The sequence below is a fragment of the Salvelinus fontinalis genome, chromosome 8 (assembly GCF_029448725.1).
Source record: "Salvelinus fontinalis isolate EN_2023a chromosome 8, ASM2944872v1, whole genome shotgun sequence".
Lineage (NCBI taxonomy): Eukaryota > Metazoa > Chordata > Actinopteri > Salmoniformes > Salmonidae > Salvelinus > Salvelinus fontinalis.
Window position 1 is genome coordinate 12,570,891 of NC_074672.1, and position 14,539 is coordinate 12,585,429.

The 14,539-nt window shown below is 39.7% G+C and overlaps 2 protein-coding genes across 8 annotated transcripts in view; both read left to right on the forward strand.

Moving 5' to 3' along the window:
* The window catches only part of hoxc5a (homeobox C5a), a 59,463-nt gene that overhangs the window by 5,148 nt on the left and 39,776 nt on the right, over nt 1-14,539 (forward strand). For 3 of the 7 annotated variants that reach the window (XM_055931102.1, XM_055931101.1, XM_055931106.1), the window contains exons 1-2: nt 8,641-8,798; nt 11,828-11,876. Coding sequence is in view for 1 of the 7 variants with exons in the window: in XM_055931107.1 (XP_055787082.1) it covers nt 4,748-5,240; nt 6,251-6,468 (711 nt within the window). In the remaining 6 variants the exon portion in view is untranslated. Of the gene's footprint in view, nt 1-4,576; nt 5,241-6,250; nt 7,569-8,640; nt 8,799-11,827; nt 11,877-14,539 lie in introns of those variants that run through there. The other 4 variants (XM_055931104.1, XM_055931103.1, XM_055931107.1 and 1 more) reach the window with 3 other exon arrangements.
* LOC129860579 (homeobox protein Hox-C6a-like) lies at nt 1,306-3,418 on the forward strand. The gene is made up of 2 exons (XM_055931110.1): nt 1,306-1,952; nt 2,434-3,418. Exons 1-2 carry the CDS (start codon nt 1,544-1,546, stop codon nt 2,739-2,741), a joined length of 717 nt encoding a protein of 238 aa, XP_055787085.1. The 5' UTR covers nt 1,306-1,543; the 3' UTR covers nt 2,742-3,418.

Here is a 14,539-nt window from a genome sequence, read left to right on the forward strand (position 1 = left end):
TATTTCTAAAATATCTACCTCTGTGTACGATGTACAGCATACCGTCGACACTAAAATTCCAGTACTACCATTAATCGATGTAATCATTTTGTGAAGCCAACTCACATAACTTATATTTTACGCAATTTGGCACTGATATTAAAAGTATTAGGTGAGAGTGGTCAGGTAAACAAATACCTAACTCTACATTTATAAGATGTGTTTGTATCCGTAAAGGTGTCGCCTACAATCTCAATAACAGTGCTTTGTGGATACATATCCTCTGACGTAGCCTGATCAATTCTCTACTCACGGTTGACTGCTGGGTTTTCAGGAAAAGTGTTCTAAACGGTTACCACTTAGGCTAGTAACTTCAAATACAATTGAACACTATTCTCTTTTTTTTTTTTCTTCTTCTTGCGTTTATAGTCCAACGCATTCGTTTCAGAGGCTCGGGATTTTGTCGTTATGTAGGCTATACACAGTTATTTGTTGGTGAGCTGAGAAACTTCACTTGGTTTTATTGCCCTTCACAGAAGAGACCCTAAACGCATTCTTATCACCACCGCCCTTCCCCCTAGCAATCGGAATTACCCGTTAAGAGCAGAGGCACGATAATTACCTTCAAGTCATGTAATGCTAATTCATACACGATGTAAAACATGGAAAGAATGTGAAAAATTCTTGCCCAGCAAAAACACAAGAACCAACAGAGCACGCGAGGTTTATGAGAGCCCACCACTGCATACACATCTTATACAACCTACACTGAATATGTACATAGCGGTACATTATCTTACATATTACATTGTACTCTTTATTGGCTTTCAGAATTTTCAAATATGTGCCTGCGAACTACATCGTCCTTGTGTGTAAATGTGTTATATATTTACACACACACACGCGCACACACACACACACACACGCGCACACACACACACACACACACGCCATGCCAAATAAGCAGGTAAAACAGATTTAGAGGTATCAATTTATTTATCCCATTTATAAACTTACATTAAAAAAACTAAAATGCCAATCCAGTGACAGGATTATTCTGGTTCTGGACAGCAGTTTGATATTGCAGACATATACACGTCGCTTATATATTTATATTGTCTTGTTTTCTTGCTCAGTGTGGAACGTCCAACTAACTTCATGCATGCGTTGCAATGCCCCACTAACTTAATGCATTCGTTTTCTGGCTGCATTTTTAGAGCTATAGCTGGTTAGCTAAAGCTACAGTTTCCTTGCTCTCAATTGGTGGAGAATAGTCAGCTGACATTGTCATATTGCCTCTCTCTAGCTAAGCGATCAGCTATAACACTCGGGTTTGTGAGTCTTACCGGAGATTGGAAATTAATAATATTGAAACCTCAAGCAACCGTCTATTTATACAAGCAGCGAAAGGGTGAAAGGAAGGTTTTGCAAAGGTGTGTGAGCAGCCAGCAACATATCCAGAATAAGAGAGAGGGAAAGGGGGAGCTACTGAGAGGGGAAAGTGGAGAAAAAAAGACTGATAAAGAAGTGCGGAGAGTTGAAGAAGAAGGGTTACAGGCAAGGTATGAATTCGTATTTCGCAAACCCGTCACTCTCCTGCCATTTATCCGGTGGTCAAGATGTTTTGCCAAGCGTGCCGCTAAATTCCACCACTTATGACACAGTGAGACATTTTTCGTCGTATGGGGCTGCTGTGACCCAGAATCGGATATACGCAAATCCTTTCTATTCTCCCCAAGACAATGTTGTTTTTGGGCCGAGCCGGGCATCCTATGAGTATCATGGATCTAATGTGTTTCTTCAAGACAAGGATGGGGGTCTTGCCAGTTGCAGACAAACAACAAGCATGGGACTGAATGCGCAAAACCACATTGCTCAGGAGTACAGTTTGGATCAAGCCAGAGGTGGATCGCAGGAGCAGAAAGCTAACGTCCAGATTTACCCGTGGATGCAGCGAATGAACTCTCACAGCGGTGAGTTTTACTACAACAAATAAATTAAGTAAATGAGCCAGTTTTACGATATTTCTTAGCAACAGAGCATCTTGTTTTTTATGGCCCCATAAAACATCATTGTATCGTCTCGCCCTATAGAAGGCCTCTTTTCTGAGTGTGCGTAACTATTCCAACAGTTTCCCAAAATAACTATTATATATTTAACTATTATATATTTAGTTTAAACAATTTACATAGGCTACGTATATTTTACAAACAGATTAAGTCTCATGCATGGTTTGGAGAATTGTGTTTATTTTACTGCATGCCATATGCGTTTCTACCCTGACCAGAGATAGGCTATTTTGTACACGAATTGCTCCCATCACATTGTCAGTATCTTTGTCGTGATGTCTAATCTAGATTATGGCAATTGCATCAATTTATGTCAGAACAATTCACATAATGGCTTGATATAGAAATGTAATCCAGTACATTATGATTTATTTTCTCCGCACAGGAGTTGGGTATGGGTCAGACAGACGCAGAGGACGCCAGATATACTCCCGTTACCAAACACTGGAACTGGAGAAGGAGTTCCATTTCAACCGCTATCTAACCAGACGTAGACGTATCGAAATAGCAAATGCTCTCTGTTTGACCGAACGTCAGATCAAAATTTGGTTCCAGAATCGTCGTATGAAATGGAAGAAAGAGAGCAACCTAACGTCGACGGTGACGGGAAGTGAATCGACAGGGGCCACGTTGGAGAAGGAACGAGACGGCGTGGAAGAGGAGAAAGAGGAGGGAAAGAAAGAGAAAGAATGAAAGACATTTCAAACGAAATCATGAAACTCCACTAAACTACCTAGCCATTCAAAGACCACAAACTCCCCTGCATGATATTATTCTGCTATTTGTCCCTCTCTCACAAACTCGTAGCCTTCGCGCGCGTAAAAACATGCAATATTCTAACATTCACATCATTTTCGGCTGGAAAAAGCATATAGTTAACTGATAGCTCTTTACTTCTGGTGGCATAATGTCCTTTGTCATAGTCATGCTGTTTGTGTTGTGAAATGTGAAACATTTATAATTTCCCTCCAGAATTGCCCCATTTACACTGTAAAATATATCGTTCGGATCACTTCAGTCAACTCACATAGGTCAGTGTTGGGGATGGTTTACAAACACAATAGGGCATAAGCATTCCAAATGTGAAGGAAATGCTAAGGGATACTTATTTCGTTTGTGTTAATGTACTTGAATCTTTACATTCTCATGAATCCCATCGCAATATGACTCCTGCAAATATCCTGAAAGCTCTCACGGGGTGAACTACACTACCTAAATTGTAGATATGCCTGTATATATTCTATGTATTCCCATATATACTCTGTGAGGGCTTTGTGTGCATTATGCTGCTTTAAACGGATGTTCTCTTAACGTTGCACTTACCACTGTTTAGCATAATAACCGTTTATGGTTACCCAAGACTACCTAATGAAGGGGGGGGGGGGGGGGATAATACAAGAGAAATCAATCACTTTGTTTAAGGTTGTGAATTTATGTTTTGTGTATCATTGAATAAAATGTTTTCAAAGCAGTTCCGTCCTCGTGGTATGTAATCTACAAATGACCAAGTGGACATCTGAGTGACTTTACATCATACCAATATAATCCAGGGAAGACCTACGGTCTTTTGCACAATTTGTGTGTTTGATATGTCATTTGTCAAGGTATCTCGTGTATCACAGGTAGCATACAAACCATTTACTGAATGGTTCTTGCCATGTATGAATAACCTGTTACTTGACACATTACTGTTTAAGAAAGCACCCGTATTGTTTTCAGTCATATAGCCTATCCAATTTCCAAATGAAGTTGCCACTGAAACAAATTTGTCATACAAAATAAACGTAACCACAAGCCAGGAAAGTATGATATTGTGCTATGAAGCTGATAGCTAGTAAAACATTTAGGCTATCGGCTTTGGTGACCGTTAATTCTGCGCAATACATTTTCATATAGACAATTTGGGCACGTGGACCTATATGGACTCCTGGGATGACTATAAAACTACATTTAAACCGAATTAAGACAAAGCTAAATAAAATAATGGCTCCTCGAATAGCACACAATTCTATTCTTGTTATTATTATTATTACTATTATTATTATTACTGTTATAGCCTACTATAGAGCATTTTACGTTTTTTTTTGCTTAACAATCGCGTTATGCTCAATCAGTGTTGCTCTTCATAGTGCGTCTATGGTGCACCCCGCACCCACCCTCAGCAGAGGCTGATATGCTATGTGATGCAGCAAGGCAAGGGCAGTATGGAGGGGGCATAGATGAGATGACCGCCCTGGCCTGCCCTATATCAGACACCAGATGACGCTCTTGTCTTAGAGTCTCGCCCTTTTCCTCACAAAGACCCCACCAATGTCCCCAACAGCCCACAGCACAAAGTTTACCGGACACGTTCCTCCTATTCATCAATATACCCCCGGGGTATCAAGCCAATGTATGACTGGCCAACATCAGCACGTGATCCTATTCAGATGCCCCATATTTGGGCAGTGCGCGTCGAATCAAGAAAAAACACCATTCCCCCACCTATAAATCGTGCTTATTTTTTTTTAAGGAAAGATACCCCTTGAACTTCCAAAGAGCTTCATAGAAAAAGCAATAACCAATAAAAACAACAATACAAGATTAAAATATCTAGCCCAGGCTACTCTCAGATATAATATTTAGGCTATAGGCTATTGCAGTTTTTACTTCATGAATCTCTTCTGCACCGTTTTTGTGTGTTTTGTTTTTCGTATAAGATGAGTTCCTATGTAGCAAACTCAATTTTTAAGCAGCAAACGCACGAGGCATCCTCCTGTAACGCCATGAATAGTTTAGGCAGTTATGGCTCTCTCTCTGACTTCGATCAAGCCAATTATGCCTATAACGGAGGTCTTCATGATTTCAACGGAACATTCACCTCCTCTGATGCCACTGTAAACTCTCTAAAACGAGAAGAGATGAACTCTAGCCTGCGAGGCAATACGGACACTCAATCTCCACCACGACAGTCATACTCAGCCTTGAGCTCCCGGAACTCCGTGCAGAACTGCCTCAGTGACGGTATACTGAGCAAAGGGACTGAAATGCAAATGGAGGTGGTCGAAAACCCCAGAACTACGACCGAAGAAAGCGCGATCAAAGTCGAAACTATGCAACCTGTAAAACATCAAATCCATTCGAAGAAGCACCAAGACAATCAACAGCAACCGCAGATTTTTCCCTGGATGACAAAACTACACATGATCCACGGTAAACTTATTTGTAAAATGTATTTAGCCTACTACTATTTCCCTCACTCACTCTCTCGCCTGCTATCCTGCTTTTGTCCATTCACAGTTTTTCCTCTTGAGTTTTATTGGCCAAACGCAGGAAATAATAAAACTGGCGGTCATAAATTTTGACAAAGGCATCTATTGCTCGTAAACCTGTTCTGTTACTGTGAAGAGATGATCTGCGGTTAGATTGATGGCTGCATAATTGGATAAGAGAAACAAACAATTGAAGAAAACGATGAACGAGTATTAATGTGAGTTCTGTTGGGCTGAAAGTACTTTTCGTTTCCTAACAGGTTATTTTAGTCTAAAATGAGAGTATAGGCTAGTCTAGTTGAACTCTCGGGGGGAAACCAGTGCCCTGACCTCCGTGTGAACTTTTCACCCTGGAAGCTCCAGATATAACTGCGGAAAGGTATTCATGTTGCCATGTCCAACATCCACTAGCTTCCCATTGGGATTTAGCCACTAAATATTAGCACTGCATTTAGTGCTGTGTTAAATACTTAAATTATAGTTCTGCAAGTGTTTTTGTAACAATGATCTGGATTTCTCTTAACTAGGGCAACTATTTATTTTGCCAAGAGGTATTTGAAATGAACAAGTGCCAGAATATAAACGTTTTTGCTTTCAATGAAAGCAAAAAGAGATAATTAGATAATTAGAAGAAAATTGGTTGTCATCCAGAGATGTTATCCCTTGATTTCAATTCTATTATAAAAGTTAAAAAAAGCAAAAACGAATTTAACTTGAATTTAAATCGTTTCACTTTTGGGGGTTTAGTCACAAGGCCATTTTACCATTTGTTCATTATTTGAATAGTTTTGCATTCTGTAACTCACAGGAGTCTTCATTCTCAGGTCATCCAAACCGTTTGACCTCAGGCCATTTTTTTTTAAAGTATAAGATGTATATAATGTTCGACAACTCTGGATTTTTTTCTTCAAATGTAGGCTAACACCTATTTTTTTTCTAATGCCACTTCAGAATCATCTGACGGTAAACGCTCTCGAACCAGTTACACCCGCTACCAGACTCTGGAGTTGGAGAAAGAGTTCCATTTCAACCGTTACCTCGCCCGTCGCAGGCGCATTGAGATCGCCAATACCCTCTGTCTGAACGAGAGGCAAATTAAAATTTGGTTCCAGAATCGACGTATGAAGTGGAAGAAGGATTCGAAACTGAAATCAAAGGATTCAATATAAACATGGAGTTTATGACTGATCTGGAGACGAACTGCTAAAAGAAGTGGGGCCTAAGCCTACCCTAAATAGAGAGAGAGACCATGATTTGAAACGTGAAGGCCGTGTTCAGAATCAGACCCTATTATGTGTTATGGACTATTACATTATTTGCATATTTCGTGTTTGGCACTTTATATGTGGACTTGTATTCTTTGCTTAATGGTTGTACAACATTTAAGATTAAAAAAAGATATAATAATAAAGTAATGTGTTGTCTTAATGTAAAGATTGTGTAAGGACCTTTGGAAGAATTAGGGAGAGCTGTGGACTATAAGGCCACTCCCTCTTTCATGTTAAACTCATAAATGGAATAGATACCAAATAAACATTCTATAGCCTATACCCTTAGCATTGAGATAATAATTATGATAATTTAAATGACCGATAAGCCTACTGAGGGGTACCAATGAGAACGAGGAGACTTTATCACGAAAATATTTGATTTTTCTAAATGTTTTAAAATTCATATTTGGCCAGAGTATTACACATGAAGAAGAAAAACAGACGATGTAAACAAACGGTTTACCTTTTCAATAGCAAATAGATTGTCTACACGTATAGACCAGCAAGGTCAGGGATCTGCTTGTGTTATGTCCAACCACATATTTAAGAGTTTCGTGATGGTGTTTGAGAACAGCACCCATACCAATAGGCCTAAGATTTCCATGTCCATACCCCTCAACTGAAGAACCATCGACATGCGTTTCGCAATTTCAGATGCTTGCTGATTTTGTATCTTATTGTTCACTGTAATGTCCAGAGTTGTCAACAGACGTGGAAATGTGTTGTACATGTTGTCTATTCATAGTCTCTATGTAATATCAAGACTTTGGATGATTCTACAGAACTATAGAACTACAAATATACCCTAACACTAACATTTTCCACAACGGAGATAGCAACCGTGTAGGCTACATGTTGGATTATCTGCCATATTTAGGTGCACAATAACTACAAGACCGGTTGTATAATTCATTGTCTGTTAAAGTTTGTGATTCAATCAAAACGCATACAGGTGTTGAGAGACCTATTGAATAAACTTCCCATAGCATATACCACAACATTCGTGTCGCTTTTTTTTATATCATTACATGTGTAGGCACACTTGGTATTGAAAAACAGATTCGAGTCCCCGCACCGTCTATTTAAACAATTTACAGTATCCCTGTCAAACAAACGCATGCACATAAAAGTTTAAGGCCCCAATAAAACGTTATTACTAGGTTTCCACCTTTCCACCACAGATAGGGAAATGGTCCCTGTTTTAACAGGATATAGAGGCACATAGCCAGCTGATACTAAATTCTTATGGGTTGAAATGCAGACGAACTTTCTTCTCTATAGAGGCTGGCGACCGACATACTTTGATGTTTCTATGGCCTTCTGGATCAAATGTAAAAGCTATGGTTGTGAAATGTAGGATCTTAATTTGAGCCAGTTTGCTACCGAATGAAAATAGTCCTGCGGCAACAGGAAATGTGAATTATTATGTGGAATATAATGAATGGACATTTTTGTTCAAAGTGGAAAAACAATGAACGGTTGACTTAATGTCTTTATCTCTTGTGCTTTGAGTAGATATTCATTTGATCATGTGGGTCAATATTGTAAGCTATATTGGAGCTGCAGGCTGTGTATATAGACAAAACCATACATTGAAACAAAACTATGCATTGACCTGAATTTGACCCACTGCTGGCCTAGTGACACGTGGAACTGTAATTTTAACAATAGCTTAATTAAATGTCTTAACCAAAACAATCAGGTTAACAGGGACAACAATTGTTCAGATGCCATGTCCTGTCGCAAATATCGTCTCAAATGAAAAAATTATAATTTTCACTCACCTCGCAGACAGGTAGCCTTTTTACTGCTAGGTCTATAAATGCAGCAGAGCATGGGCTGCTTTCTCAATGGCACTGTCGGGCCTAACCGTGCTACGTTAGCCTATGTAGGGCTATCAAATTCCCCTTTATGGTATCTCTTTCTTTTAGTATTTTAAAGTTTGGAAGGTTATTTATGCCAATTGCCTCTAGCGGGGCCTGTGAATGGTGCATACGGAGCACGTGGTGCCATTAAAGTGGGTTTTATGGCCTGGAAGAGCTGACAAACCCTCGATATATACACATCATATATAATCTTAACTGTCCGGAATCGCAGCTGCTGGCTCCTCTTATCCGAGGAAGAAAGGGCTGCGTGGCAGTTAGTGTGGATTACCTTGGCCCGGACTAGGCTGCCTGTAATGGCGGTGCTGTGCTCTCTCAGTCACAAATGGATCCTTAAACGCTCCAGTAAGTTTACAATATTTTTTACTTTCCAGCATGTTGTGTCAATCTATAGCGTTTCGTTTGTATTTGGTGCTGTGGTTGGGTTTGCTTGATGTTGACGCAACAGGATTTGTTTTAAAATGGTTGTGATATTCATCCCTTATTATTTGTATAGGCAATCGTTATTTTATATATCTGACTCTGTTTTCTGTTTGTTGGTCCTTAGAGGCAAAATGTATTCCAATAGATTACAAACTTGTGTCATCCATGCATGTTCCCCTTACCACTGGCAAAATGAAGCTATGAGAGTAGAGTTAGGAAAGAGAGTTCTGTTCCACTTGAGTGTGTTCTACTTATGCTACTCTTATTCATTAGGCACACACCTTTATACAGAACGGAGTATACATTTCTTTAGATAAAGGCCTACTTCACTTTGCTGCACAATGGTCAGATGCTTTATGTGTTATGTTACATAGTTGTCAGAGACTCAAGAGAGAGACTCTGTAGGTGTGTGTGTGTGTGTGTGTGTGTGTGTGTGTGTGTGTGTGTGTGTGTGTGTGTGTGTGTGTGTGTGTGTGTGTGTGTGTGTGTGTGACTGCGACTGTGCGTGTGTGTATGTGTGTGTGTGTCTGTGTTGATGTCAATAGCCTATACATAGGCAACAGCTGCTATCCAAACCATTGCAGTCAGGTTCCAGAGCTTGGTCATGTGCATAAATAACTAGTTTCTACTTGAATAAATATAACAACCCGCCTTGCAGGTTTGGCTTGTTTGGGATAGGGAAGGAGGTACTGCTGAAGCAATCATACTGATGACTCAGAGACTGAAGAGTGTGTCATCATCGTCCCTGCTCAATGCTTCCTCTGTCTTTAATATCTTTGCAGGGGGCAGCCCAATTGATGCCTGTGACGGTAGAAGTCCAGTGGATAAACGTCATCCATCCCTTAATCAATGCATGTTTGTGATTTTATATTTGTTTTTGTAGTTGAGGAATGGATTAGGTGTGGAAGGTGTGGAAAACGTTTCTGAAGCCAAACTTGATGTAGCAGAGCAACAAGTTTAGTCCCAATTGTAATATTGTATTTCCATCACTATTTACTTGGGAAAGTTGTGTGGTTGATATTGGTAAGATCCTCTGCGGCCTTGAGTTTTCCATGTTCGTGTGACCTGCCAATGAACTCTGGACCCCATGTTGTAGCTTGTAATTATGGCCCAGAGTATTTCCTGGTCAGTTCACAGAAGGGTCAAGGAGGAACTCCGGGCCCTGATGATGCAGTGAGTTGATGGGTTCATGTTGAGTATTATCCCAATAATTCCTGTTAGATGAAGAGAGGGGAAGCCAATAGGGGGTGCTATTTAACATGCTCCACCTCCATAAAGCGAATAAGGATGTTAAAGAGGGGATTCACCTGCATTATATTCATTGGAATGGAGTTCAGTTCTTCACTGTTCTTAAGCTCAGTTATTCTTTACTGTTCCGGTTCCGGTTGACTGTATTCCATCTATGATTTCACAGTGATTGGCAAATACTCATCCAATAAGAAAACCACTGTCTAGTTTAGATAATGTAAGAGTTATGAGGCATTGAGAACGTTGCCTCATTTTATTTTTTAGAGGAACCCACCTCCAGAAGCCAACAAATATGTCTCGATGAACAGAAAACTATATTATTCTTTTGTATTTGTTTGCGTACTTGACTTAATGGTTTGTTATATTGTAATATTTTCACATTATATTAATCTCACTTTATGAAATGAATTTGTTTCATTATGAGGTTGAATTAAACACAATTGAGCATGCAGGCCTATGCCATTAATTGGATTTCTTAGTGTGTTCATTTCAGTGCCAAAAACTGCCCAATGCAAGACAGATACAAAACAGACAAAAACGGGGGGGGGGGGGGGTTCAACAAAGGGTCCGAATTCCATTTGTAGAGGTTGCAAGTTCTATGATGTACAATCAAATTCGTTTATGCTTCAGGCTTGAATATACCCAATACGGTGACAAAATATTCATTTTGACAATTGAACATTATTCAGCATGGTCTGAATCGAAGTCGAGGGATTTCTATAAATAGAACTTTTGCCCAAGGAAATGCCAAAAGTATAAATCCAGTTTAACGACCCCAAACCGACCTGTCCTTAATATCTCTCCTCGGCCCCAATTCTAGAAGATCACACACTTGTTATAGCTTTTTCTGGGACATCTCACCTCAATTAGAAAATAACTGGAAGGAGGGGGATGTGAGAGAAGGGGTTGGGAGGATAAAGTGGCAATGAAAATAAAAAATGATACAACAAACAATGCAAAGTCAGGGGGATAACATTGTTGTTATTAATGGGGAAAGTTAAAGCCTAGGCCTATGTGGCTATTTAAAAAAAATATATATATATATATTGGACATTTCAGGGAGATTTCAGAGAGAAGAGAAATTGTCGTTAGAAAAAGGGGATTTATGACATATGACTTAATTCGTATCGATTGCTTTTCGATGACAAAAAAGATTGTATTTCACAGTATTTTAGCCTTTTCAAACCAGCTAATTTATTAGATAATTCCCTTTTTTTTTATTGCGACAAAGATCATTTCTAAACGAAAATGTCCATTTTGTTTTTTAGTTATGAAATTTGAAAATACTGAATGAAGGCTATCTTGACCGTCCAATGATATTACCTTCTGTTGTTTTTCAGGACTTCATAGGCTACACTTTTTTAGGGCTGTTATTAAAACCATTCCGAATAATTTGGGATGAAATAATATATATACTTTTACAGGTTTTTTATTTAGCTAGGCAAGCCAGTTAAGACCAAATTCTTATTTACAATGACGGCCTACCCCGGTCAAACCCTAATGACGCTGGACCAATTGTGCGCTGCCAAATGGGACTCCCCATCACGGCCGGTTGTGACACAGCCTGGAATCGAACCAGGGTCTGTAGTGACGCCTCTAGCACTGAAATGCAGTGCCTTAGACCACCGCGCAAATCGGGGGTTTGAACTCTAATATCTCATCCCGCTCATCATCTTGTTTCTTATTGTTATTTTATTTTGCAGACAACGAAATGAGGACCGATACAGAATGAAGGGGAGATGTACAGTATCGGTAAGTTGTTTATTATTTTTGCACAAACAATAGGCTACCTGCCCCATTCGGTCCCTTCCTGCAGAGCCAACAGAGAGGGCAGTGTTCCCTGATAATAGCCAAGCCAGTGAAATGCACTGGGCGAGGTGATATTAGCAAAAAGATGCTATTTGCTTTCATGCAAAGAAATTCGTTTTAACTAGACCTAGGCCTATGTACCCAAATTCCATTGTACAACAATTACTCTTTATTACACTATATAAACATCATAAAGATTATTTCACACGTTGGGTTCTAATTTTCTGAAAGATATCTATTTAAAACAATCATTCAGTGAAAGAACAAAGAATCTTATGTTATCCTACTATCAATGTTGTAGCCTACAGATTTGTGTTGCATGCATATCATGTGTTACAGATATGCACTATAAAAAGGGTTATTATGAATTTGACAGTAGTTTACAGGAATCTAGGTGGAAAGTACAATTCTGTATGTAATATTACAGTACACCTACTATAATATAAACAAAGTATCAAAGCAAGTACTGTGTAATGACACACAGTACATTACCGTAAAAAGTATACTGTAAAAAAGAAAATGCTACTATAATCGAAATTAATGAATGGATGAATGAATGAAATGAATTGAGGGGAGGAGATTGTATTTCACAGTATTTTACTGTAATTACAAGGGATTGGTACAAGCAGGTTGGCTGCTAAGTAAAGTGTCTACACATTACAGTAGACTAATTAATATTTTGGTTTTTATATTACGTACACTTCTAGAGGCCTTAACAACGGTTTCTAAACTGGCAGCAACTACATGGACAACAGATCAAAATGACATGGCTTAATGCTCAACCATTTAAGGTGTAAGACTGACTGCCTCTGGGGCCCTATAACCACATTGGAGTTAAATTGGTACCGCATTCTCACTCCTGGCCGCAACAAATATAGCCTCTTACAATGCACGCCTCAAAATATGGAAATGAGAAAGAAACTACATTACCATGCAACCAGACTAGTGGTCAAAAGGTTTTTAGTGCTCCAAAGATACGGTATGGTATACTGTATTCTGTGCGGTGGAATTACAGTGCCACTCGAAATACTGCAATTCTTTCCCCACCTACAACAGTTTCCCAAAATGCACCATAATTCACAGTATGCTGCAGTAAAACGTTTCAGAATATATTACTGTTGATAATACCCACAGTTACAGTATCATTTACAGTTTTCTGTTACAGTGTGCAGCCTATGTTTGTGAAAGAGAACATGCTGCAAGGTGTTCGTGTGAAGAAAAAGAAAGGTTCACAATTGTTCCCATGAACAAATGAAACATCAAATGAGTTTGCCTAAGGGCCTCATTTTTCTGTAGTTCTACATTATAACTAGTTATTGAACTAGGGGAGAGATCTGAAATCCATTTGTGGGGAGAAAGAATTCATTGCTTTTCGCTCATCAATAATCCTTGGCAGTGAACTATTGGAAGTCAAACGTGAGGGGTGAAACGCAGGTCAGGCTGTCTAACGAATATTAAAATGCGTCCACAACACTGGAGCTGGGGTGAGATGGGACCTGGGGGCGTGCACGGGCCTGTGAAGGCGGGGGCGGGGTGGTAAGAGGGAGTGCGAAAACTCTAATTTTAAACTGAGTGGTTCGAACCCTAAATGCTGATTGGCTGAAAGCTGGTATATCAGACCGTATACCATGGGTATGGCAAAACATGTATTTTTACTGCTCTAATTGTGTTGGTAAGCAGTTTAGAATAGCAATAAGGCTCTTCGGGGGTTTGTGATATGTGTCAAAGCACTCTGCGTCGCGTCGTGGGTTGAATGAATTGGCCATGTACCACACCCCCTCGGGCCTTATTGCTTAATCATATGCCGAGATTTGCCGATGCTAATGTTAGATGAGCAAGAAAGTGTCTATGTTTCTTCTTCTCTTGTCTATCCTACATGGTTACCAAGGTGATTGACGTCTTTGTAGGCCTACTTGCACCTATTCCATTCCATTTATGATATTATATTATATCTATACCATTATCCTGTTCACAAGTCATCTGAATATGTTCATCTTTTAATTGTGCATCAGTAAAAACGTGAAGATTAAATTGGCGTTTTCCAGGCTATTCGGTTGAACATACCTATTCACCATTTTAGTAGACTATTAGATTCTTGAAACAGGTCACACTCACGATACATTTTTCATCTCCGTCTTCTCATTAACTTCTAGGATGGCAGCCAGAGAGGTTACCGAGCGGTCAGTATGGTAATAGCGAGGCAGGCGAGCACAAGAAATCGTTGGGGACAATAGAAACTTATTTTTCATCTGTGCTGTCACGCCGGCGCTTTGCAGGCTACCCACCGTGCACCGTGTTTGTGTCTGAATATTCATAGTTTAGAGGAGCGACTAACCTCAAAGGCAGGCTACTCTTTTCGTGTGTGCGTGTGTGCATGTGTGTGTGTGTGTGTGTGTGTGTGTGTGTGTGTGTGTGTGTGTGTGTGTGTGTGTGTGTGTGTGTGTGTGTGTGTGTGTGTGTGTGTGTGTGTGTGTGTGTGTGTGTGTGCGTGCGTGTGTAAGCGAGAGAGAGAGAGAGATAGAGAGACAGAGAGGGCGAGAGAGAGAGACAGAGAGAGAGAGAATAGCTACTGCAAATATTTTATTGACATATTTTCACCTAACAGA